The sequence below is a fragment of the Cyprinodon tularosa genome, unplaced genomic scaffold (assembly GCF_016077235.1).
Source record: "Cyprinodon tularosa strain WSP-4 unplaced genomic scaffold, ASM1607723v1 ctg120, whole genome shotgun sequence".
NCBI classification, from domain to species: domain Eukaryota; kingdom Metazoa; phylum Chordata; class Actinopteri; order Cyprinodontiformes; family Cyprinodontidae; genus Cyprinodon; species Cyprinodon tularosa.
Window position 1 is genome coordinate 1,048,454 of NW_024038004.1, and position 24,726 is coordinate 1,073,179.

Below are 24,726 nucleotides of genomic sequence, written 5' to 3' on the forward strand. Positions count from 1 at the left end.
TTGAATGGGTTTTGTTTCACAATCCTCTCCAGGGTGCGGTTATCTCTCTTGCTTGTACACTTTTTTCGACCACATCTTTTCCTTCCCTTCGCCTCTCTATTAATGTGCTTGGACACTGAGCTCTGTGAACAGCCAGCCTCTTTAGCGATGACCTTTTGTGTCTTGCCCTCCTTGTGCAAGGTGTCGATGGTCGTCTTTTGGACAACTGTCAAGTCAGCAGTCTTCCCCATGATTGTGTAGCCTATAGAACTAGACTGAAAGACCATTTAAAGGCTTTTGCAGGTGGTTTGAGTTAATTAGCTGATTAGAGTGTGGCACCAGGGGCCATCAATTTTGAACCTTTTCACAATATTCTAATTTTCTGATATGATGAATTTGAGATTTTCATTTGTTGTCATTTGTAATCATCAAAATTAAACAAAATAAACATCTGAAATATATGAGTTTGTATGTAATGTATGAATATAATATACAAGTTTCACTTTTTAAATGGAATTACTGAAATCAATCTACTTTTTCATGATATTCTAATTTTATGACCAGCACCTGTATACTATTTCTTTTTTTTTCTTTGTCTTTTCCAGGTAGAAGAGCAGGTTTTCTGTGCAGGTCAAATAGCTTTGGTCCCCTGCACCCTCCATTTGGTAAAAGCTGGCCCCTCCGTACAAACCCAGCTGTCCATCAGCCATGTGAAGAAGGTACTGGAAGCTGTGATCCACAACTTGACTCTGGCTCATGTTATCCAGGCCCACTGCTACACCACAAGAAGACAAGATATTGGGAACATCAGAGCTGTGTGGGAAAGCATGTGGAGAGCTACAGAGGAGGAGAAGGTCAGTGAAGGTTTTCATTATCTAATGTATAACTTTGGCTAGTTTGCCCTTTCATAAGTGTTTTTTTAATGTATTTATTTTTAATAGATCCAGAGGACATATCAATGATACTTATACAGCCATGTTTGTTGATTTAATGTTTAATAGATTAAAAGATAAATGAACTCATGCATCAGTTAATCAATGAAATAAAAGGAACTTGCTATGAGAACTGAGAGAAGCCTTTCAGAAGAGTTTTATAGTTGTTAAAAAAAAAGAGCGTGTTTCACGCCCCTCTGTTCCCATGAGACCTGAGCCATTGCTACTGATATTTACCAGTGAGTTCGCTCATGAAAAGTTGATGATGTGGGAAACGCCAGTGTCTTTGATAATGCAGAGCTTGGCACAGAAGCAGATGTCTTCCTCAGAGCTCTGCTAATCCTTTGCCCCCACACACCATTTTGGAGCTGCGTTCAAGTCTCAGAGCAGCTTATCCCCCCTCCTCTTCACCCGTCTCCTTTGCCACCAGCCTCCACCCTTTGCTCCGTTCTCCCGCACTGGCTTACAACCCTTGCTCCGTTCTTCTAATAGGGGCTTCAGTCTCCTTTGGCAGCGCTTCTCCTCCCACAGTAATCTGTCTAACTATGGGAATAGGGCCTCTGGGAGAGAAGCAGGAGCCCACCTCCAACATGTGGTTTGTTAGAGTGCTGAACACTGTTGAAGAGTGTCAACTTTATGTCAGTTCTTAGCACATTATCAAGTCTAACTATATGTAAAATTGTGATCATATTTAAAGTTAGTAATCACATTCATAAAGCTTTGACATGTTTGATGAAAACGTCTTAGTTCCAAGCATATGTTTCCCTAACATACACCTGATAAGAGCTCGAATGGTTATGGGATTCGACTCTTTTTGCCACACTTGGAAATCACAGTTGGATAAATGGAGAATCAAAAAAAAAAATAATAAGACCTGTCATTGCATGTCAAGTTCACCTTATATCTATGCAAAAATATGCACACATTGTTACTTTATCAACTCAAACTTAATATTGGAAGTATTTTATTTGAAGAGTAAAATAAATTAGTTCATCATTTAGAAGTGAATGAAAAAAGGCAAAACTTTTTTTTTTTTTTTTTACAGTCTGGTATGCAGTATTCTTTAAGCCCCCTATGAGTTACTGCTTTGAATCAACCAGCTTTACACATCCAGACAGACATGGAAGTTTTTTTTCCTCATTCTACAAATAACAGCTCAAGCTCTGTTAGTCCTCTCCCAAATTTGCAGTTGCTTTTATGTCTAGACTTTGGCTGGACCTTTCTATGATGTGAATATGACTTCATTTTAGCTATTTCTTTGTTCCGCTGAAAGGTAAATCTCTTCCTGATTTCCAAGTCTTTTCCAGCTTCTGGCTAGTTTTCTTTCAAGAATGCCCCTTTTTTTATTACATTCTTCTCCCCATCTGCTTTTTTTCTGTCCCTGTTAAAGAAAAGCATCCCCACAGCAAATGCTGCCACCACCATGCATCACCAAGGGCATAGTTGGGAAAAATAATCCCTACTCACAGTTTTCCTGCAGGATTTTTTGTCAACTTTAAAACAGGACTTGTGCTGTGACTTGGGTGTGAATACTTATGCACTTTATGCCTTATATAGTTGAATAGATTATGTAAGAGGAAAGTTTTTTATTAGGTATTAAAATTAGATTCATATAAGAGGTCATTTATGATGGCAATGTTGCCCATCTGTTGGGATTCCCTGCAGCATGTCGAAGGAATTTAAAATAAGTACTTAACTGACCCAGGATTGCTACCAAGAGACCACATCCTAAGAAGTAGTTCTTATTGGCAGCTTGAGGTCGCACCTGTAAATGGACTTTGGACTTTATGCCTTTCTTTATTCTAATGTTCGACTCATGTTGCAGTTCAAGGTAGGATCTGTAATTGAGGGAGAAGCCAGACTCAAACGCTTACTTTTTGTAGTCATCATTAGGTTTCTGACATTAATCTGCCTCTTTATTTGATGTAAAAACTTAGTAGTTTATTTAATTTGGTTGATTTCCAAACACAGACCCAGGTTTCAGAGGTTTTTCACAGGGTTAGACGTCAGGGCTTCTGGAAGACTATCTGAAGAAAGGGTCGGTGTTAGCCTGCTTTATTCATTCCAAAACCAGTATTGAAAAATAATTCTTACTAGTACAAATTACCTCAGGTTTCCCATTCATGTGTATTGGGCTTTTGCTTCCAGATATCTAAAATAACATTCTTCCTATCAAAAAATGATTTCTGATGAGGATGAACTCTAATTTCAGAAGGATGAACTCTAATTTCAGATCTCCATTATAGAGTTACTGCTAGTCACAATTATTATTTCAGATTTAAAAAATGAATATAACATTACAGATATCTAGCCAGAAATCCAATTCTTGACATCAAAAATATATTTCTGCTAGTAGAAATTTCATTACAGATGTAAACTACCGGTACTTAAATTACAATTCCAGATATCTCTATTTTATTAATGCCTATCTAAAATTTTGTTTTAGATACTTGCTAAAGAATAATGCGGCTCTGTTTTAACATAAAATAGGCAGGCTGACTAGTGACATTTCTTTTAGAGATAGTACTAAAGCATTCTACCTAGTCACGATTACAATTGTCCTAGTCAGAATTATTGCATTTTAGATATTATTAATCACATTTCTACCAGTAGAAATTATATTTTAAGTAATCTGGAATCAAATTTGTACTAGTAAGTACTACATTAAAGATATCTACAAATCTTAACATCTTTTAGGTGGCTGTTAATATATATTTGCTTGACTGGATATGTATTTCAGATACCTTTAATAGTATTCTTCCAGATATCTGAAATGTAATTCTTACTAGTCCAAATGGCGTCACTTTTCCCCATTCTTATTGGGCAGTTACTTTCAGATATCCGAAGTGACATTACTCCTATCTAAAATAAACAGTCTGGGTGTCTATAAATGATTTTCTGATCTCCGTAATACAACTGTTACTGGCCATAATTTTTATTTAAGATATCAAGAATCAATGACTAAAAATATGTTAGTTCAGATTAACTGTATCTTTCTATCAGGAAAGGTGGCCAAATATCCATTCCACATAAACCAGAAGCTTGTTGATAACAAAAAGAAAAGTATGGATAAAATTTGCTTAAGCAAATTTAACCAAACGGGTAGGATGTATATACATCTCCAACGCTCTGCAGCTTCCTTCTAATATATCACATATTCAGACTTACACCCCTGGTTTTTTTTAAATTGCATCAATTATATTGTCCTCTAATCACTACACCCTGAATACAAGGATTGTTCAAACGAATTAAAAACTTGAAAAATGAATGCATTAAGTTTTGCTGTTAATGTATATAGACTTGTTAAAGATGCACTAAATCCAAAGCGTGCATTTATTGTTCAGCTATGATACTCATATACTAATTTAAAAATATTCAGCCAGTTAATCTAGCATCTATTTACAGTACTAGAAAAGTACAAATCTTTTGGACAACCCCTCTGGGAAGATAATGTTTGGTCTGGAAAGCCCGTTCTCATCTTTAAAGCCACAGGGTTCCGTAGTTGTTGTGCGTTGATAATTTCTCTAATCAGGTGGATGAAGAAGCTTGCAGGGTTAATTGGGAGCATACTGGAGTCGCTACATGTGTGAAATTGTATTTACGCTACATTAAACCACAAAGAGCCTGTTATCAACATGCTTGCAAGAATGTTTAATAAAACACAGGATATGCATGTATGTTAAAAGCCAATAAATGTTTTACCCAAATCCCTTTGTGAAGGTCAAATCAGGTATTATAAAAATAACTCTTGTACCAAGTGTATTTTCTAAATAGCACTGAAAAAAATCTTCAGAGTATTTTAATGGGAGTTTCTTTGTTACTGTGATATCAAAATGGCCACATAATTATAAACTCTTTTACACCCCACTGACATTGCCCCGTGTCTTTTTTACACAAACAATCTAACAAGCCTCAGAGTGGAATTGGAAAAAAATACTGAATAAAAGAGTGGATATGGGGAGGGGATGTTGTAATACAGCAGACTGACAGCGCTACAGTAAGTGTGGAGACATAAGAAGCACATGCTGAAGGCATCCTGCTGGGCAGGAAATGTAGGGGAACTGGCTAAGCTGTGCAGCCCCATCAGCTCCCCGCTGCTCCCCTCCTTTACACCACTTCCTTATTACCGTGTTTACCGTTCGGCTTTCATGCCTGTTGGCCCTCCAACCCACCACACGCTCAAGGCACATGGGCACAAGTTGGAAGGGGTTGGGGGATGAGGAAAAGGAAAACAAACATAAAGAGAAGCAGGTCACGCCCAATCAGTGCAGGGAGCTGAACGCAGCAGATTCAGACTATGCTTTTACCTTGCTACCTACAGAGTGAGAGAGAGAGCACAGGGGGAATGGTGCAAGCCCTGGAACTGAAAAGGCATGTACGGTAGTAATGAGATGGATCGTGTTAAGTGGCTGGCGAGGAGTGGAACACAGCCCTTTGAACACTCACAAACGCACACACTATTGCCTCCTGCCAGCCCTCACATCTTGAATCTCCAGCACTCAGGCTCTATCATATATCAAACTCTGCATTTTATCACATTAATTTAATTAATGATGTCTGATTAGGGAGGAATGAAAGTGTTCCCCTTTTTTTTCAAACTATGGGACATACAATCTCAGTGTTGCATACATTCCTCCATTGATGCACACAGAAGCTTACATCAATTGTAGGCTTTATATTTGGAACCTCATCAAAAAATGTAGTAAAATTCACCTATTGATTTTGTGCACAAAAGTGATATATTTTAAGCTTTTATTTCAAATTATTATGATGATTATGGTTTACATCTGAAAAATAACAACTCAAAATTAGTTACACAGAACTAAAAGAAGATTTTCAATTACGAAATGTTATAGTATCACCTGCAGCTTTGAAGGAAGACTGAACAAACAATCATCAACATCTTTCACAGAGAGAATAAACTACAAAAGTTCATTACTAAAGCAACATACTCTACAGAGTATCCAAACATATAAATGGAAAATGTATATAAGCAGCAGAAAAAGCAACATCGCCGAATTGTAAAACAGAGGCCCTTCAGGGAGATTCTCTGAGGTTAGTGCTTTATAAGCCACTTTACACAGATACACAGGACACGGGCTACATTTCTAATTCTTTATGTTAGATTATTCCTGAAAAAGAAAAGATGCCAGAAGCCAATCACATGGGCAAAAGAGAAAAAAGATATTGGATTGTTTCTAAGTGATCCAATGTCCATTTTTTGGATCAAACAAAATTTGGTCACAGATTCACAGAGAAAGATCTGAAAATATCTTCCTTAACTGACAACCTTTGTGGAGTTTGAACTTGCCTGCACTGCCAAAAGTATTGGTACTTGCTTTAGTGATCAAGGTATATCTGCGTTTGATTGGCCTCGTCTAGGCCTGTTCTGACAATGGAGTTTTGAAAAGAAGATGACGAGACACAAGAACCAACAATAGAAAGTCCTATTAACTAAAAAGCTCCTATTAAACAAACTTGGTCTTCCTCCTTGCTATGTCACAATTGTGCATTAAAATATGCAAAAGAAGGTCTAACCCTTAGCCGGTCTTAAATTTATTTGCTTTTCTGTGATAGATTTGTTTTCACTTTTTATATAAATTTACAGACTTTAATTTTCAGTGCTATTCTAATTCACTGGAATGCCCCAAGTACATATAAAGTCCTGGAAATGTTGGGTGAACTTCCCACCTCCTGCTGAATCGCAGTAGGCAGGTTTGGAGAAAAAAAAAAAGAAACAAAGACTGATATAAACTTATCCGACAGCTCTTATAAAAAGTCAGCAACTGTGCTGTGGCAATAAAATCCTGCCAGAGGCTGAAGCACTATGCTGAAGTCCTCAAATCCCCCTCACAGGCTGCCGGTCGGGTATAGTACCCTGGCACTCAAGGCCTGCAGGGTGGCTTTTAAGCCTGGCTGAGCAAGAACTCCTCATCCTGTCACTTCTCCCCCTACTTTGCACTCTGTTCCATGTTCAATCACTATTGACAAGTCCTGGAGCTGTTCCCTCCAGGAGAATACCTAGCCAGTGCCAGAAGTGCTAATATAACATTTATCAAAGCTCTGGACACGTATATGTGCTGTCACTCTGCCTGACACCCAGACCGGTCTGTGCTGACATGGCTATTGTTATGGGCCTCTTTGATTCCACAACAAACAAGCTCTCTTCAAAATCAGAAAGTACAGACAGTCCTCAGCTAACTCATTCTCACATGCTCATTAACAACACACTGGTTTTTATTGCTGTTTCTTTCATTTCTGTCACAGTTTACTCAAGTTTGATTTAAAGCTAAGTGCTGCTTCGGAGACAGATTGGGTCATGACGTGCCCTGTCCTCTGAAGGGACAAAGGGGCTATCATCTGGTCTTGTCAATGATTTCTTTATGTTTTCTGCGTGCGTTTGAGTATCAAAATAAAATGTAAGCAACCTGTTATTATTCTGCACTTACGAAGTGGGGTGTAAGTGGATGAAAATTGATCCAGCAAATTGAAAAGGGGGTTAAGTGTTTTTGCCCTATTGACTTCGACTGGAATGACGGTTACGTAAAACACTCATTTCTCTCCCATTAGCAGATGAAGCCACAGCCAAGTATCATTAGAAGGCCACATTGTAGCATTTGCTCTAAGATATTTTGTTTTTGATAATAGGCCTTTCCATCCAGAGGGGGAAAAATAAGGCTGTTTCTCTCCCAGTGGATAAAATTAGGCATCTAAATGTAAGGGATAAAACATGTTGTGAATGATCTTCTCAAAAAGGTGAGAAGTCATCTCGTAGAAAGGATCTGTCATTTTGCAAATGCACCTCAAAGAGAATTGCATTTTATTTGTGTTTGCAGACGCTGGAGTGTTTTTGAATTGTTTGTACTCTATCATTACCAAGGGTCATTTCACAGTCTCACATTAATTGATGGGGTGTCAATCTGTCAAGTAAAAAACCTGTCTTAGTGCAGTGTGGTAGCATTTTTCTGATGGGCTTTATAATAACATTGATGGGTTCACGCTTATGTTCAGAAACTGTAACATGCGGCTCAGCATGAGAGCCATGCGTTTGATTGATTGTAGTCTGTAATAAAACACACAGTATGTAATTTCCCATGAGGTTAATTTGAATACCATCTGTCTATTTGCAGGATTTGCTGTGGGAATCTGAGATCAAACTCACGCCGCTGCTCATCACTGTGGTACCTGCCCTACCCAAGGATGCAGCTGTTGAGTTTCATGTAACAGCAGTAAATGATGATCCCTCCAGAAGGACTATCTGGAACAGTACGACAAAGGCAGGGTGCGGAACCATAGAGTGCCACACCGTGCTCTCTGCTGACTGCACTTGTGCCTCGCTATCACTTTCTTTGGTTGCCCACGGGGATGACCTGGGAAATTCTGATGTAAAATGCATCACAGAGGAGGTCTGCAATGCTTTTGTGAAAGCCACAAAGACAGTAGAGGTCAAGCTGGTACCGCAGTGTGCAAGAGTGTTCTACAAGTTCAGCCCCTCCCCAGTTCAGGAGATAGTTCAAGGTACACCTCTAAACACCACTCCACCAATCAGCCATAACATTAACCACAAATATTTCATACCATCTGCTTGTAACCCAATACATAATGAAAGCTTTGTATGGAGACTCTTCTGTAAGTAGAGATGGAAATTTTTGTGTATAACAAGGATTTTCCACTTGTTTATACTCCTTTTAGTGGGATGCAATCGGAGGGACTTGCTTGATCAGAATTTTCTCCAACTTTGTGGATCATACAGTAAATCAAGGCTCACCTGTTACCACAGACTGCCGATCAGCTGGCTGAAAGGAGGGTACAGCCTTTTCCCCTGCTTACAAAAGTGACCAGTTAGGCTTTTTTTTAAAGAATTTCCCCTCTGGACAAACAGGCATGTTGGGGAAACTAAAAGGACTTCACTTATCACTATTAAATAAAGTAAAACAGTTTTAAAACTACGGTTCGTAAGATATACTCATAACAGTATTTTTTGCAACAACTGTAAAATAACGTAATTTCTTGAATAACTTATTCATTCAGTTGATACCTTGATAAGCAATCGCCCCATGCCTCATGATGACCTTTCATAGTTGCTTGGGCCATAAACTTTGAGTTTATGCCCCCCCCCTTACATACAGAAATAAATTTAAAGGTATAATGGAGAATTTTCGTGAATTTTTTAAAGGACCCATACTCCACACTACACTAAAATTATTGCTCATGGTGGTGGAACATTGGACACAAAATAGGACCAATGCTTCGCTCATTAAGGTATCATGGAGGATTTTAACTTATTTTTGAAAGTACCCGCCCTCTCCGCTTAAAAAAAAAAATGCACAGCCCTGTACCCGTTTCAGAGAGGGAACACCTATTTAAACGTGTGCGAGAACATGCAGGAGCCCATTTCTCCTCGTGCACGCTCTGTTCAAGAGTTGCTGTTTGCATCGCCCACACAAGCTTACTTTCCAAAAGAAGATTAGCAATTTTTCCACTATATCAAACTCACCACCGGTAAGTAAAAATGACAACAACCACGAAGGACAGCCTTACGTAAACATATCACTAGAATGGTTGACAATTAGGAGGACCGTTTCTTTTGATGATCCACCCAGAAAAAGAACATCCTTCACCATACCTTTAATATAATAATATAATGGAAATACATATAAAACTAACAAATGATACATTGCCAACAGTTTCTTTGGGCAGTCATAAAGGAAATCAAAAAGGCCATGATAAAGGGTTTCATAAGGGTTGGCCTATCCTCTTCTGTAACAGCTTCAGGGCTCAGTGATGAAGGGTGCACGTACGTACTGCCGCAGACACTGTATCTGCAGCTTTAATACTATCTGCTGCTTTTCCCCCTCTATCTAATATTCTGGCCAACTCTAGGGGGTGTGTCTACAGCACAGACCTCGAGCCTTCAAACTTTTCAAAGCATCTTCTTGTCAACAAAGACTGACAGTCAATTATTTTCAAGAGTTTTTCACATTTTGTTTGTCATGGTGATATTTATGGGCTAAATCACAAGAAGTCGCTCAATGTTTACATTTGCAATCCCTACCCTTGTAGGAGCTGTCACCTGTCCACAATTTTTTTTGTGTGGAGCTGTTGCCATAGTTACAAATTTTCCTAAGTATGCAAAGTGGAAAATTTGTCCACTCGGACACAATTTGGAGTTGTGTGGAACCTAAAATTACGTAATTTGGCCATGATTACCTAATGGAAACGTCAAGCTTTAGTGTCTCTGATATGACTCAGGAGAACCATCCTTTCAGGAAAGCATTTGTGGGGTCAGACACTGAAGTGTTGCCCACAGTCTCACATGTCGAGGATATTTTTAGGTTCAGGTCAGGATTTGTTTAAACCAGTCAGATTCTTCTACACCACCTATTTCCTTAACCTTGTATGGTGCATAGTCATATTGGAACTAAAGAAGCCATCTCTAAAATGTTGCGGTTAGTGAGGTTCCTAAATGCTGAAGTATTTAGATCCCAATCACTTCCATCCTTTTTCCATTACACTTATCCCAAGTGGGGTCACGAGAGGTGCTGGTGCCTATCTCCAGCTGTCTATAGGCAAAAGGCGGGGTACACCCTGGACAGGTAACCAGTCCATCGCAGGCCAACATAAAGACAAACAGGACAAACAACCATTCACACTCACACTTAATAAGAATTTATAGAAACCAATTAACCTAACAGTTATGTTTCTGAACTGTGGGAGGAAGTTGGAGTACCCGGAGACAACCAACGCATGCTCAGGGAGAACATGCAAACTCTATGCAGAAAGACAAACCATCTTGCTGCAAGGAACCTTCATGCTGGGAGGCAGCAGTGCTACCCACTGTTGGTGGGTTCTCACTGAACTCTGGTGTCTCTGAAGGCTCTGGTGGAACCCAGGATGCCGATCCTGTGTTTTGGCTTTCCACCTTAAGTACAGTGATGTTAGGATAAAATTGTTGTTTGCAAGAGATAGTGAAAATGAGACCAGCAGGCAAACAGTGTCTTTTGTTGTGAACGCAGCTTCAAATCCCATAATCCTTTTTAGGTTAGCTTTGTAAATTCTATGTTAATGTATAGGTCTATTAATAGAGTTTAAATGTAGATTACTTAGAAAAAAGTCATTAGGGTGTTGTTTCTACACACGTTGTAGATGGAGCTGGTGTGATGGCTGATTGGTTACAGGTCAGCGTTTTCTGCAGCCGGAATCTTAAAAGCTGTTTCTGCTACATTTTATCTTACATCTGGAAAGTGAAAGAGAGCTTTGAGAGCTAAGACTAGACAGTATTTAATCTTTTTGACCATAGCTGCAAACTTTCCAACTTAAGAGATCATATGGAGATGCAATGAACTTTATAGAGGGAATTGGTAGAACCAAAGCTGATAATTAAACCAATAATTAAATTTTATTGATCTCAGATTGGAGAAATTTACCTCTGCATTTAACATCCCCTTGGGGAGCTTTGGGCTGCCATTGTGCAGCGCCCGGGGAGATATTAAGGGGTTAAGGGTCTTGCTCAGGAACCCAGAGTGGAGGCAGTGGGATTTGAACCGGGTACTTGCAACTTTTTCAGAACACAAGCACACTGCTATAACCCACTAGGCCAAACAGCTTTATATTTAAAGGTCCCTGGAGCTCACAAGATTAGGCCATTCTTTCAGAAATACACTATATTGCCAAAAGTATTTGCTCACCTGCCTTGACTCACATATGAGCTTAAGTGACATCCCGTTCCTAATCCATAGGGTTCAATATGACGTCGGTCCACCCTTTGCAGCTAGAACAGCTTCAACTCTTCTGGGAAGGCTGTCCACAAGGTTTAGGAGTGTGTTTATGGGAATTTTTGACCATTCTTCCAGAAGCGCATTTGTGAGGTCGCACACTGATGTTGGACGAGAAGGCCTGGCTCTCAGTCTCCGCTCTAATTCATCCCAAAGGTGTTCTATCGGGTTGAGGTCAGGACTCTGTGCAGACCAGTCAAGTTCATCCACACCAGACTCTGTCATCCATGTCTTTATGGACCTTGCTTTGTGCACTGGTGCACAGTCATGTTGGAAGAGGAAGGGGCCAGCTCCAAACTGTTCCCACAAAGTTGGGAGCATGGAATTGTCCAAAATGTCTTGGGATGCTGAAGCATTCAGAGTTCCTTTCACTGGAACTAAGGGGCCAAGCCCAGCTCCTGAAAAACAACCCCACACCATAATCCCCCCTCCAACAAACTTTACACTTGGCACAATGCAGTCAGACAAGTACCGTTCTCCTGGCAACCGCCAAACCCAGACCCGTCCATCAGATTGCCAGATGGAGAAGCGCGATTCGTCACTCCAGAGAACGCGTCTCCACTACTCTAGAGTCCAGTGGCGGCGTGCTTTACACCACCGCATCCGACGCTTTGCATTGCACTTGGTGATGTATGGCTTGGATGCAGCTGCTCGACCATGGAAACCCATTCCATGAAGCTCTCTGCGCACTGTTCTTGAGCTAATCTGAAGGCCACATGAAGTTTGGAGGTCTGTAGTGATTGACTCTGCAGAAAGTTGGCGACCTCTTCGCACTATGCGCTTCAGCATCCGCTGACCCCGCTCCGTCAGTTTACGTGGCCTACCACTTCGTGGCTGAGTTGCTGTCGTTCCCAAACACTTCCATTTTCTTATAATACAGCTGACAGTTGACTGTGGAATATTTAGGAGCGAGGAAATTTCACGACTGGATTTGTTGCACAGGTGGCATCCTATCACAGTTCCACGCTGGAATTCACTGAGCTCCTGAGAGCGACCCATTCTTTCACAAATGTTTGTAAAAACAGTCTGCATGCCTAGGTGCTTGAATTTATACACCTGTGGCCATGGAAGTGATTGGAACACCTGATTCCAATAATTTGGATGGGTGAGCAAATACTTTTGGCAATATAGTGTATTTTCCGAAGCAGTCCGCATTCACTGGTGCTTGACTTTAAACACCTGTAGTCATCGAAGGGGTCGAAACACCTGAATTTATTTATGACTGTAGACCCAGTTTCTTCCAAACATCCCAACAGATTATAAATGACACCAGCAGGTTACTTTTTCATCTCTACGCTTCTACAGTCATCTATGTTGTTTGCAAACATCTTTATGAATACCAGAGTAGAATGTTTCCCAGCTTTGAACTGTTCCATAAGCATCATGCTTCTCGTCCCGTTAGTGTTTTATTAGCTATCACTAATTAATGTTGACGGCAGATTTAAAGTGATCTAATGTTTTCACTTATGAATAGGATTATTCCCATAGAAGCCTTCCTGTTACATATAACACCTCTGCCATGTTATAGTTTTGCAACACGAGCTCCATAACACTCTATTAATGGAAGCAAAGTGTCAGCCTGTCTTTATCTGTCTTCTGTTGTCAGAAAAAAAGTTTGAGCTGACATTAGTTTAGCCAACATGAAGTATTCAAGGAAGCAGTGCTCCCCAGATGATCTCCTCCGCTTCCTGTGTTTAATTATTGTAAGCCATTTGTTGTGTCTTCAGTGTGTACAGTAACCCAGGCAGCTGGCACGGTCTTTTGTCATCATTACACTTTTATACGCCGCCATCTCCGGCTCCCAGGATTCTAGGATCTCGTCGAGGCAAAGCTTGGAGCGGTGTTTGTTTTATCCTGAAAGATGTTCTCTCTGAGAGAAAAGGGCGATGAACACATCGATCACACGGATTCAGCTGTCAGGCCAACGCCAAAGCATTCAATTAGCATTTCTGAATCTTTGCCAAACCAGCCGTCTTTCAGTCATTTTTAACTCTGACATTACGTATCGGTCTTGTAACGTGGAATTATGGTAGCCAGTGATGAATAAAAAGAAGGTCAGTGTGTTTAGAATATGTATTTAAATGCTTAACAGGCAAACAGTGCTATATGCGTAGTTATCTAATTATATAGCTACTCGTTACTGAGCATTTATGATGCTTAATATGATGCTTGATATATTTAGCAACCATTTTATCAAAATGTTTTTTTTCTTTATATATGTTCATATAGTATATAGCAATAAAAATAGGGCTGAGCTTTTGTTGCATTCTCTATCTATGATTCTTTAGATGTTAAATACTTAAGTAACATTTTAGGACCAGCTTCTTAACAGGTAAAAATATATATATTTTTTACATGTATGTTTCTTTGATCATGGCCAGAAAAAAAAAAGCTCCCCTGAAACCATATATGAACTCTTGCCTGAGATTAAATCTATTACCTTGTGATGCTTACACAGCCAGGCCCTGCTAGCCAACCCACCGGCATCTTTATGGGTCAAAGCTGATGCTCATCGGGTGATAAATCCAAAAAGTCAAAGGCGGAAAAGTAACACCTCTGGCGCCCAGCAGTCACTGCCTTACTATTGTCGCTGTCACTGCAGGGACGTAAAGCGGAGCCAAATATGAATGTACAGCCCCTCCTTCTTTTTTGCTGAAGGATTTGCAGTTGATGGACGTGGCATATGGCTCAAATGAAACCTTTAAACATCTTGTCTCAACTTGTTACTTACGATAGAAAGGATTTTCCAATATATGACTCCTAAGCTTGAGAAAATCTTAAGTGTTTGTTTGGACGAAAACAATAAAACTTTGTGATCATAGAAGGAGCTTTTATATAGATAACAATAGGAATGTATTTTTGTGAACTACATGATCTGATGTTTACCTTTTATATTTCTTGGCTTTTTTTGACAGGCAAATAAGGTAGAACAAAATTGTGAAGTGGAACAAAAATGAAACAGGGGTCTGTATGACTAAATGTGTTCAGGATAAACATATTTAAAGGAGGGTAACATTATAAAGCAATAACAAAGTTTGGAGGAGCTACAGAGATTGACAGCATAGATGGACACATCTGTTTGCAGGATGGCTATCCGTTATACAATCTGCAAATTATGTGTTTATGGAAAATTTAAAGAAAGCAATTGCACGTCTTGTTTGCCAAAAATTGTGTTGAAAATACCGAAAACAAATGGTAGAAATGGCCCTGGTCAAACAAGACCTAAACTGAACTTTTATGTCCATTATTAAGGCAAAATTGTTTGTATTTTTAACCTTCATTCAAAGCTACTTAAAATTTTTGCACTTTTATAGTCACCAAGGAAGTTTCTTCCAGATTAGTGGAGCATAAGAACTAAATGCTGCTTTTTCATTTTTGGTTAATATACTCACTTAACTTGGACCAGATGACCTGAGGAGATTAAGGGGTTGATGCAATGCAGGTCACAACAGGTATGTTATGTATTTTTGTTCTAAGACTTTAATCCATGTATAAACTAACTGGGGAAGAAAACTACCACTTCACATCACACGGAAGTGAAAGGTGGTTGTAGGAGACTTTTCTTCAGTCGAGGTTGAGAACCTGGTCACAGCTCGTTCTTATATGGTGAATTTAATTACAAGACCGCAACTGTGAGCATACTCCCAGATTATCTCTGCATTTCCTTTCACCTCTGAAAAGAGATGCAGTTGAAATTGTACTTAAAAGGCGGTTCATCAAACTATTCACTAAGGGACACTGAATATGCTTGCATACCTTACTTCTCTCTCACTCTTTATTTCCAACAATAAATGGAAAAACATGTTTGGTGAAGATCGAACAGCTCAAAACTTTCAGTGATTGTCCAGAGGGTCCACTCTATAGCAGCCATTAAACTGCAAATCATAATTTATTATTGTTCAGAAAAAAGGCATAAAAAAGATGAACACAAGTGCCACTGCTGATTAAAAACTGATTTGAAAACATATATAGAACAAGAAGGAATATTTTGTCTTCGTGTCTATGATTAGATTAATTGCCCAAATGTCATTGAAAATGTATTTAATTTGCCTCTCTCAGACCAATTTTGTCCCTTTGGACTACATCTCTATGGACCTAAAAAAGGAAGTCATCATTATTCCAGGTTTATGGACATAAGGACTGATATCTATTGCTTCTATTTCACTTTCAAAGTAAAAAAAAAAAAAACACAACAACAAGACAAAATTGGTCATTTATGTCACCTTCACCCATTTCATTGTCTCCCTTTCATCAACATAGACCTGCCGGCGAGCTCAGGCACTAAAAGCGACTCAAAGAGAGTGCAATTATTTCTCATCCGGTGGTATAAAGATTAAAACACTCAAACATTAAACAGGCTTAGTGTGCAAGGTGTGATGAAGGGTTTGTTTCTTCTCCTAATGAAGCCATCCCCACTCTGTGATGTCTTTGGCCCGTTCAGTTGTCAGCCAGCTTTCTCCAGAGGGCCCCGCTTCCCGTGATGCTCTGATAACACATATTTAGGCTTTTTATACCGTCCAAAAGAGTCTGTGTTCAGTGGGGGCATTTTGGCCGTGGTGCATATTGGCTAATTAGAGTTGTGGGTTCTTTGTTGGGGAATTTGGCATGCTGTGTGTGCATCCAATGAGAGAGAATGAAGCTTATTAACAGCCTAACAGCTCCTGTAACCTCTGTGTTCTGACTTTACTTTCTGCAAGTTACACAAATGTCACAAAATATGGCAAAGTAACAGCAGATGTTAGTCAATAATGTGGCTTTTTTTGCCTTTAAAGTTTATTATAGAGGTGATGCAGAATATAATATTTCTCCGTCAAAATCACACTAGTCACATCTTAGTCTTTAGCAATAGAAGGGAGAATGTTGGACAGGAGACAGGGAAACTATTGTGACTAATTAGTGCAACATCCCAGCTGCCTGCTGCTAAACAGACAGACTGTCATCGGCTTTGTCTCTGATGTGCTCAGGGAATACTCAGAAGTCCACTGTCCGTGCAGTCTAGCTGCAGAGACATCAACACATTTACAAAAAGGATCAATTTTACTAGATGTCACCGGCAGCATTCCATGCAACAGAGTCAGGGATGCACCTTTTAAAAGTGACTTAAATGTGATATGTGGCTAAAGGTTTGATACCTTGAACTTTCTCATATTTTGCCACCTTGCAGCACAACTTTAGCTGCTTTTAGTTACAGTTTAACAGAAAGTAGCACATTACTGGGAAGTGGTATAAAATCTGTATTTTTATTTATTTATTTTTTTTTTACAAACAACAGGATCCCTTTAAGTTAATACTTTGTTGAATAACTTCTATAGAAATTAAAGACTCAAGTTTTGAGGTAGGTCTCTACTAGATTTCAATGCAATCTACTCTGAATAGGGATTCCCACAGCAGGATGCTGCCATGTTTCCTTGGCGGATATTTTATAGTTTTCCTTTACCGTTTTCCAACTTTTCCTAAAGTTTTAATTATGGTCTGATTAATCCAAATATTGTATCTAGTATATAGCTATATATTGTATGTTTTATATTGTATATAGCTATTGATTATTTTTTCTGTATATATATCTGCACCATCAACACCAAGTCAAATTACTTGTAAATGCAAACCTTCTTGGCAATAAACTTGATTCTGATGAAATGGAGTGTTGGAAACTTTAGCAGGACTGCTTATTGGAATCCTTGAAGACTGGACGGAATTTGCAACCACTAGTGGTCCTGTTGACAGACTCCCCCATCGTAGCGGTGGATCTCTGAAGTCTCTTGGCTGCTTCTCAGAATCTTCTTCCCCTCAACTGTTCATCCAGTGTTAGTTGGCCTCCATATCTTTAGTAGTTTTAGGGTTGTGCTGTGGTCTTTTCATGTACGGAGCAGAGATTGAGCAGTGCTCTGTGAAATGTTCAAGGTTTTGGATGCTGAACTATACCCTAACCATGTTTCTAGCATAAGCTAAAAAGCTTTATTCATTTATTGACATAAAATAAGACATAAGTGGATTCTGTTAATTCACTTCTAAAGGCTGTTAACTGCACTGTATTGTATTATTGGGTATTGGACTCAAAGGGCAATGCAAATTCACTATTATTTACCTTCTCTTTTACATAATGTGATACTGTTTGTTGGTCCACCACATATGTCACTAAATTTGTGGTTTCATGAATACATTTTGAATTGCACTTCACTTATATGAACAACTTCAGGTTAGGTTCTTATAGATATTATTTTTATTTCTGTCTTCCAGGACTTGAAGAATGTTTTCGAAGCCGTTTAGCAGAATCCAGCCCCTCGGTGGCCTTGGTTCCAGTCCTGGATCTGCCCGACTCTCAGATCCTCCACTTGTCCTGCTGGCTCAGTTTATAGAAAAACGGCCATAGTTAAGGGGAAGATTACCATGACCCACGTCGGGATGAATCAAAGCGGCTTTTCCGGAAAAGCAACTCTTTATGTGGATAACTTTGTACTTGAAGAAAAACATGAGCAAACAGGGGAAAGAAAATTCTCTATTAGTTATTGCAGTGTTGCTGCACATCAGTGACATATTCAAAAGATTGAAAGTGTGTGTTTTTGTTATTGTATTGACTTTGCAAACCAGAAAACTCTTTTTTTTTATTCCAACAGACAATAAACTCCCTCCTATGATATCCTACTGTTTCTGGTGGAATTTCTCTGACACCACTCACAACATCTGAGCCCCACCTCTGACACTATGTCAGCTGCAGACCTATAGATTTACTGTGTCACTGCTTTGGAGCTGTGTGTAATGTATTTGTATGAGCCGAGCCAGTTTCCCTCTCTCTCTCTCCCTCATGCTCCACGGGGCACTGGGTGTGTTATTATTGTGTAATAGGCAATCAGCACCAAGCACCTGAAAAGATTAAGCTTCTTTATATTTTCTATTGATTCCAAGGCAGCCTGGTTAATAGAAGAAGGACACTAGGACACAAAGCTGCAGGGCAAGTGTGTGTGTGTGGGATGTCAAGGGATGAGATGTAACAACGTTGAAAGAAAATAACACCATTAACCATTGGGCCTGGAACATTCTGTTTTGTGAAGATCATGAACCGTATTGATAATCCAAGTTTGAATTCTTCTTCACTCTGGAGCAATCTGCTCCAGCGTGCTCGCAGAGTGAAGAGGGCTATTGATCTTCACCCACTGCAATGTTGTTTTGATTGTTGTCATCAAAAATTGAACAATGGAGGCAGCCAATAGAGCCTTAAGACTTTTATTGAGGTTTGAAAAAAATACAAACAAGCAATTATTTATGGGAGCAAGCATTTGATTCTTCTTGAATATATAACTATAGATGTTTGTTTTTTCTGTACATTGAAATCAAAGTGGAACCAAAAGACTTGGCTTGCAAAGCAGATTGTTATTCTTCTTTTGCTGTCAAATATTGTAGTGCTTCCTCCCTAAAAGATGAACATGACTCCATTTGGAGTCAATGTTATTTTGTCTATTTCCAATGTTTCTATGTTTATATGGAATGAAGTTGAAGAAAAAAGTGATTTTCTTATCAGCACCTTAAAGGCCCGTCCCCTATATGTCTCACATATTAATTACCTCCTTCAGAGTCCTTCAGAGTTTTGGTGTTTTGCCATTTATATAAAAAAATCTTTTTACACACTTGGGAAACATTTAAAACCTGCTGGGCCCGGCACATTAAGGACCAAACATGAATACAATTGTTTGTGTCTATAAGGCTCACTGGTGGTTAAACAGACCCACAGCATAATATTGCCATTACCATGTAATGGTACCTAGCTTGTCCATGTGGTTAGTTGTAAATTTAACCTTTACCTGAAAATGTTTGTTGTTTTTTTTGTTTTGTTTTTTTAAACTCTGGCTTTATTTTTTTCTTTGGTTAACTTGGAAATATTCACTCCTATGAGTTATTTTGTTAAATAAAAATCATTAGATAATTACTTTTACATATTAAGTGGCAAATTTACTAGGTTATAAGGAGTATATCTTAAAGTAGCAAGTGCTGGTGAAGCTTCTCGGTCATCCAGGTCATAGTCATTAAAAAAAAGATTTTTTTTTTTTAAATTGAATTTTAATTGAAAAAGCTCCCTGGATGGGAAGTGAAACATCTTCAAACTTGGAAACAAAAGTCCAGTAGCAAATATAACATAAAATGTCTAAAAATAAAAAGTTTAACCCAAAGATTTCAGCCAGGAAGTAACTGCTCTGCTGAGCCATTCAGAACAAAAGAACCTTACAACAAGAAAACAGTGGATTAGTTCCTTAGATCTAACTATATAAACCCTAATTATCTTTTTTTCTGTTTAAAAAGCTTTAGTAAATTTTATTTAGAGCAGCTATTTGTGCAGCCGTGCAGGATATGGAGTATGAGAAACTGGTGAAAAGCCAGGAAAGCATCCTCGATGTGATGCAGTTTGTACCACTGCTGCTTTGCAACATGGAGATTCTTGGTTTTTAGGTCTTGATGGTTTATACACATCTAAATGTGATACTCTACTGATGGAATTTGAGTAGATTTGAGATGATTAATAGTATAGGCCGTTTTTAAAGTGTTACCTTGGTGTTTCAGGAGTTTCCAGGTCATGGGAGATATAAGCCTTCTAGAATTTTTATTTGTCCCTTAACATCTAAAACCTTTTCCCACATAGTTGGCGTCAGATAATTGGACCTTGGGCAAAACCAGAATGTGGAACAGCCCTGATCTCAGGTCAGTTCAGATTCATGGAGCATCGTTATCGTCTTGGTCTGTCCCTGCAAATTAACCAGTTAAAGACCACCATATTTGCCAGATGACTTGTCACAACTTTTCCCCGACTAAGATGATTGTTAGAAATTGGTATTTTAGGAGTGCATCCTACTAGAACACATTTACCAAATATTTCTAAGGCTTCATATTTAAGTTTTAGCCTTTATGGTGAATTTTGATCAAGTGTGGATTAGAGAAAATCCCCACTATTCACCAAGTTATGGTTGTTAAATGTAACGATCGGAGGGGCAAGAAAATCTTTAAAACACAAATATCTGCTTAATGCTTATGAAGAACAGATTTGCATGGCTGATCAGAATTATACAAAGGTAAAAAGGATAAGTTTATGTTCATTTTTAAAGGCTAGATTTTTTTTTTTTTTGCTTGCATGTCCAACTTCCAAAATCATCCTCAAAACCATTCATGTGTTTTGTCAAGAATGTGCAAAATAAAACATGGATATTAAAAAGTATTTCTGTAATTTTCTTTTATTTTTTATTTTATTTCCTTCCTTCTAGGTCTTTTTTTTCCTTGAAATTATACAAATATATATGGATGGATGGATGGATGGATGGATGGATGGATGGATGGATAGAATTCCAAGTACCGGTATTCATTTATTTGTTTTTGTTTTTTTGTTTGTTTTTTACAACCTCAATTAAAATGATCTTTAAAGTAATAATTTTCCCCATCCCATAATAAACCTAATAATCAGTCTTTTATTAAACATGTTTACCTACACACATCAGCTAAGCCACAGCCATGTCTTCACATCCTCATCTGCACCAATGTGATGGCCTGTGGCAGACATGCTTTTTGTGTCCTCACCACTGGGCTGCTTTACAAAATGAATAAAGACAGGGTGACATTTATCTTTTTTTATGTGTTTTGTCAAATGTACATTTTCTACCAAGCTGACCTGCAACCACTCCACAATGAAATGGGCTTTTGTGGCTAGTATTGTCCTTTGTGTGGAGTCGACCAGCCTGCGGCCCTTGTCATTGTGGCCTTGCACATGGACTTTAACTGTGTTTCTACCTCCAGGCAAACCCTGTTGATGTGTGTATGACTTTTTGTTTCCTCCCGTACACAAGTGGACTGCAGTTGGGTTCCCTAGCTCAGGAGTCGCCTTGTCACAGCATGAGATGCAGCCTCCTCACATTGTGGACCTCTTGCCTCAATGGCTGAGGTTTTTATTTTTTATTTTCAAGTTGGAATCCTTTCTGTTTCATAATCATTGCTTTCCAAGATAAAGTGATTGCGCAGCATATCTTATCAATCACAATATTCACTTGATGAAACTTTGTTTACTGAATGCTGGTAACCTCATGCTGTTCAGTGGTGTTTGCTTCCCTCTTGTGGCCACGTGAAGTACTGACGTTTTAACAAAACATATATTCCTCTCACAAAATTGTTAAATATAAAAAAAATCGTAAATCTTGTTTACAGAATAATTAAAGTAAAGATATATGTTCTATTTCACTTTGTTTTTGTTTTAAAAGTTCTAAGCAATTTCCTAAGGGATTAGAGAATCTGATGTTATTTTTTAGATGAGAAAAACTAAATAATTAACCAAATTCTTTTTGCAACCTTAAAGAAAACACAAAAGATCCAAAACTGTATATATAAGATTAAAATGTGAGTAGGAGTAAGAATGAAAATAATTAAGACCATGATGTACTTGTTTTCTTCTACATTTGTGACAACCACCAGTTGCTTAGCCACATTTAATATGTCAGCATATGAATGGACAAAAGTTAAAAAGCAAAACAGACTTTTAGATGGTTTCAGATAATAGCATCGTGCTAAATAATTAATAATCATACCCACAGTGAATAGAGCCAAATATCAAAAAACATGTTGAAGAGGTTCTATTATCTGTTTTGATGGTTATTGGGACACATTTTCACTTTGCTATATTGTTCTGTATTTCTCTTACTATCTGCCTTTGAAACAATTCAGCAAACCATCCCATCCCAGTCCACCTATGGATATGATCAAAATCCAGTGCTTTAATCGTACATGTGTTGCTGTTATTTTATCCTCTTTATTTTAGTTTGGATTCAATTTTACCTTCTCAAAAGTCCATTGATAGCGACAGTTGCTCTAAAATTTTCCAAGCTGCATTCATTGCATACCACTAAAAATGGTTTTTAATTGTCACTTATCAATAGAAAATCATTAAAATATCAGCTTAAACTATTTTTCTGTGTTAGTTCTTTGTACCATTGAGTTTTAAATTGTTTTGCAGTATTATAGATATTTCTGTAAATGCTATTATTTTGTTTCTCATAATGCTCTGTAAGAACTCAAAAATCTAAAAAATTATTATGCTATTTTTAATGTCCTGATGAAGGTTCTCAGTCATCCAGGTCCTAGTCATTCCGTAAAAATAAAAAAAATATCCAAACGTCTTTAAATCTTGAAAAGCAAGTCCAGTGGATATTTTTTGAATTTTTACGGAATATTTTTAATGTCTCTCTTTTTTAGTTCAGTTGTCATTAAAAAAAAACTGCCTGGTACGTGGATAATATTTAAATTCAGTTGGCAAAAAAAAAAAAAAAAAGTTTTAATATACTGCTGTAAAATTAGGTTTGCCATGGAGTGGAAAAGCTCATTTTAAAAACAAACTGATTTCACCTTCTAAATGCCTAGCGGAACGAAAGGAGCGGAACCTTTGTAGTTGGGGACGATTTTAGGAAGGTACCATTCAGGAAGTTAGACGCATCCAGCGCGTTTTATCACGCTTATGTTGAATAAACATAATAACGGTTAGTAAGCTTAATATTGACTTTATTTCCGAAACTGTTTTAAATTTCACTTTCATGGCTCCTAGCGTTGTGGATTATTTGACTTTTGAAACTGAGATCACAAACTTCTTCGCTCTTTCAGTCTTTATTTACATTAGCATTGCTGTTTCCATCACGCCTGAATAGCCGCTATTCCAGAAGCCCTTTTTTGCCGCAAATTCTTCAGCTTCAACAAATATTGTATCAATATTCTGCCCGTTTCATTTAAGCTTTCATCTTATTTTGCATGGCAGTAGTTTGAGATGGCTACCAAGGAGAAAGAGACTCCAGCTAAAAAGGTTGCAGCGCCTTCAGTGTCCCAGATAAATGCTGAATATGTCACACAGGTAAGCCCGCATATCAACACGTTATATTCGCACTTGCTTTTGCATAATCTTGTTTACAAACTACTGCAAATATGTCTATACGCTTGTTTATATAACTGTTCGTTTGTTGTTTCCAGCTCGCTAACAAATATTGGGCTCCTCATGTAAAGGAAAAGCTCCCTTTTGAACCTCAGGTGAGTAATGGTTTCCATATTAGGACTTCTGTTAATGGTGAAATATTAAAATGCTGTTTATTCATAGCATCAGTTTCCATTTAAACGGTCTCCCATAACACAATATGAAGAAAGGATGTGTGGTATTGTTAAAGTCAATGATGGCACTGTTATTGGTAAATATAGTAATAGTTCATAAAGCCATATTTAATAAATCTACATCATTCGGAGGCAGTTGAATGGCATGTTTTTTTGTTTGTTTTTTTTGTGCAAAATATGCTTAATATTTGCAATCACCAGTGGAATCCACCTATAGTGGTCACGCTGGTCCAGAGCCAATTTGAACACTATAAGCAGTTGATTGTACCGTTATTTCACTTATTTTTTCATGCAGAATATGATCTAAATGCCGTTTGTGTGTTTTTTCAATGAGAAAAATTAAATGAAACAGATAGCTTCTGCATTTACTGAATTTTATTACAGTACCATGCAAGTTTAATTACACTGCACTGTTAGCAGACCTAACTCTGGTAGACTGGTGGCGACGGTGCATTTTTTTTTACAAGTTTGAAACAAATGGTTTCATTGAATGACTTGTACCTCCGCGTTGATGTCCTCATCCGCCACGGACTTTTGACACCGGAGCGCTGTCATCACTTTTGATCCACTTATTAATTATCTTTGCAGATGTTTACTTTCATAAAATGGCCAAAAATGAACACTATAAGCGGATTACTATATTAGCAAGTTATTTAAACAGCATTTGTATAGAAAGGTTTCTGTCCCAAGCATTTTCAACGCTATATGCGATTACTATATCTGTGACCACTATAAGCGGATTCCACTCTATTTAACACCCCAGTGTTATGACTATATATATATATATATATATATATATATATATATATATATATATATATGTGTGTGTGTGTATAACTAAATACCCATCTATATAAAAATCCATGTAAATAATCCTACTAAAAAAGCAAAAAAAAAAAAAAGCTGTGGACGAACTGTATATACTG

At 38.1% G+C, this 24,726-nt stretch overlaps 2 protein-coding genes across 4 annotated transcripts in view; both read left to right on the forward strand.

Annotated features, from left to right (window-relative positions):
* Window positions 1–19,015, forward strand: part of dph6 (diphthamine biosynthesis 6) — an 86,852-nt gene extending 67,837 nt beyond the window's left edge. The window contains exons 13-15 of the mRNA XM_038272753.1: window positions 585–833; window positions 8,042–8,429; window positions 17,924–19,015. Coding sequence (XP_038128681.1) covers window positions 585–833; window positions 8,042–8,429; window positions 17,924–18,042 — 756 coding nt within the window. The 3' untranslated portion in view covers window positions 18,043–19,015. The remainder of the gene's footprint in view (window positions 1–584; window positions 834–8,041; window positions 8,430–17,923) is intronic.
* Window positions 19,016–23,097: 4,082 nt separating this feature from the next.
* Window positions 23,098–24,726, forward strand: part of aqr (aquarius intron-binding spliceosomal factor) — a 68,661-nt gene continuing 67,032 nt past the window's right edge. For 2 of the 3 annotated variants that reach the window (XM_038272770.1, XM_038272791.1), the window contains exons 1-3: window positions 23,098–23,184; window positions 23,457–23,549; window positions 23,666–23,722. In XM_038272770.1, coding sequence (XP_038128698.1) covers window positions 23,466–23,549; window positions 23,666–23,722 — 141 coding nt within the window. In that variant the 5' untranslated portion in view covers window positions 23,098–23,184; window positions 23,457–23,465. The remainder of the gene's footprint in view (window positions 23,185–23,456; window positions 23,550–23,665; window positions 23,723–24,726) is intronic. The other variant, XM_038272781.1, reaches the window with a different exon arrangement.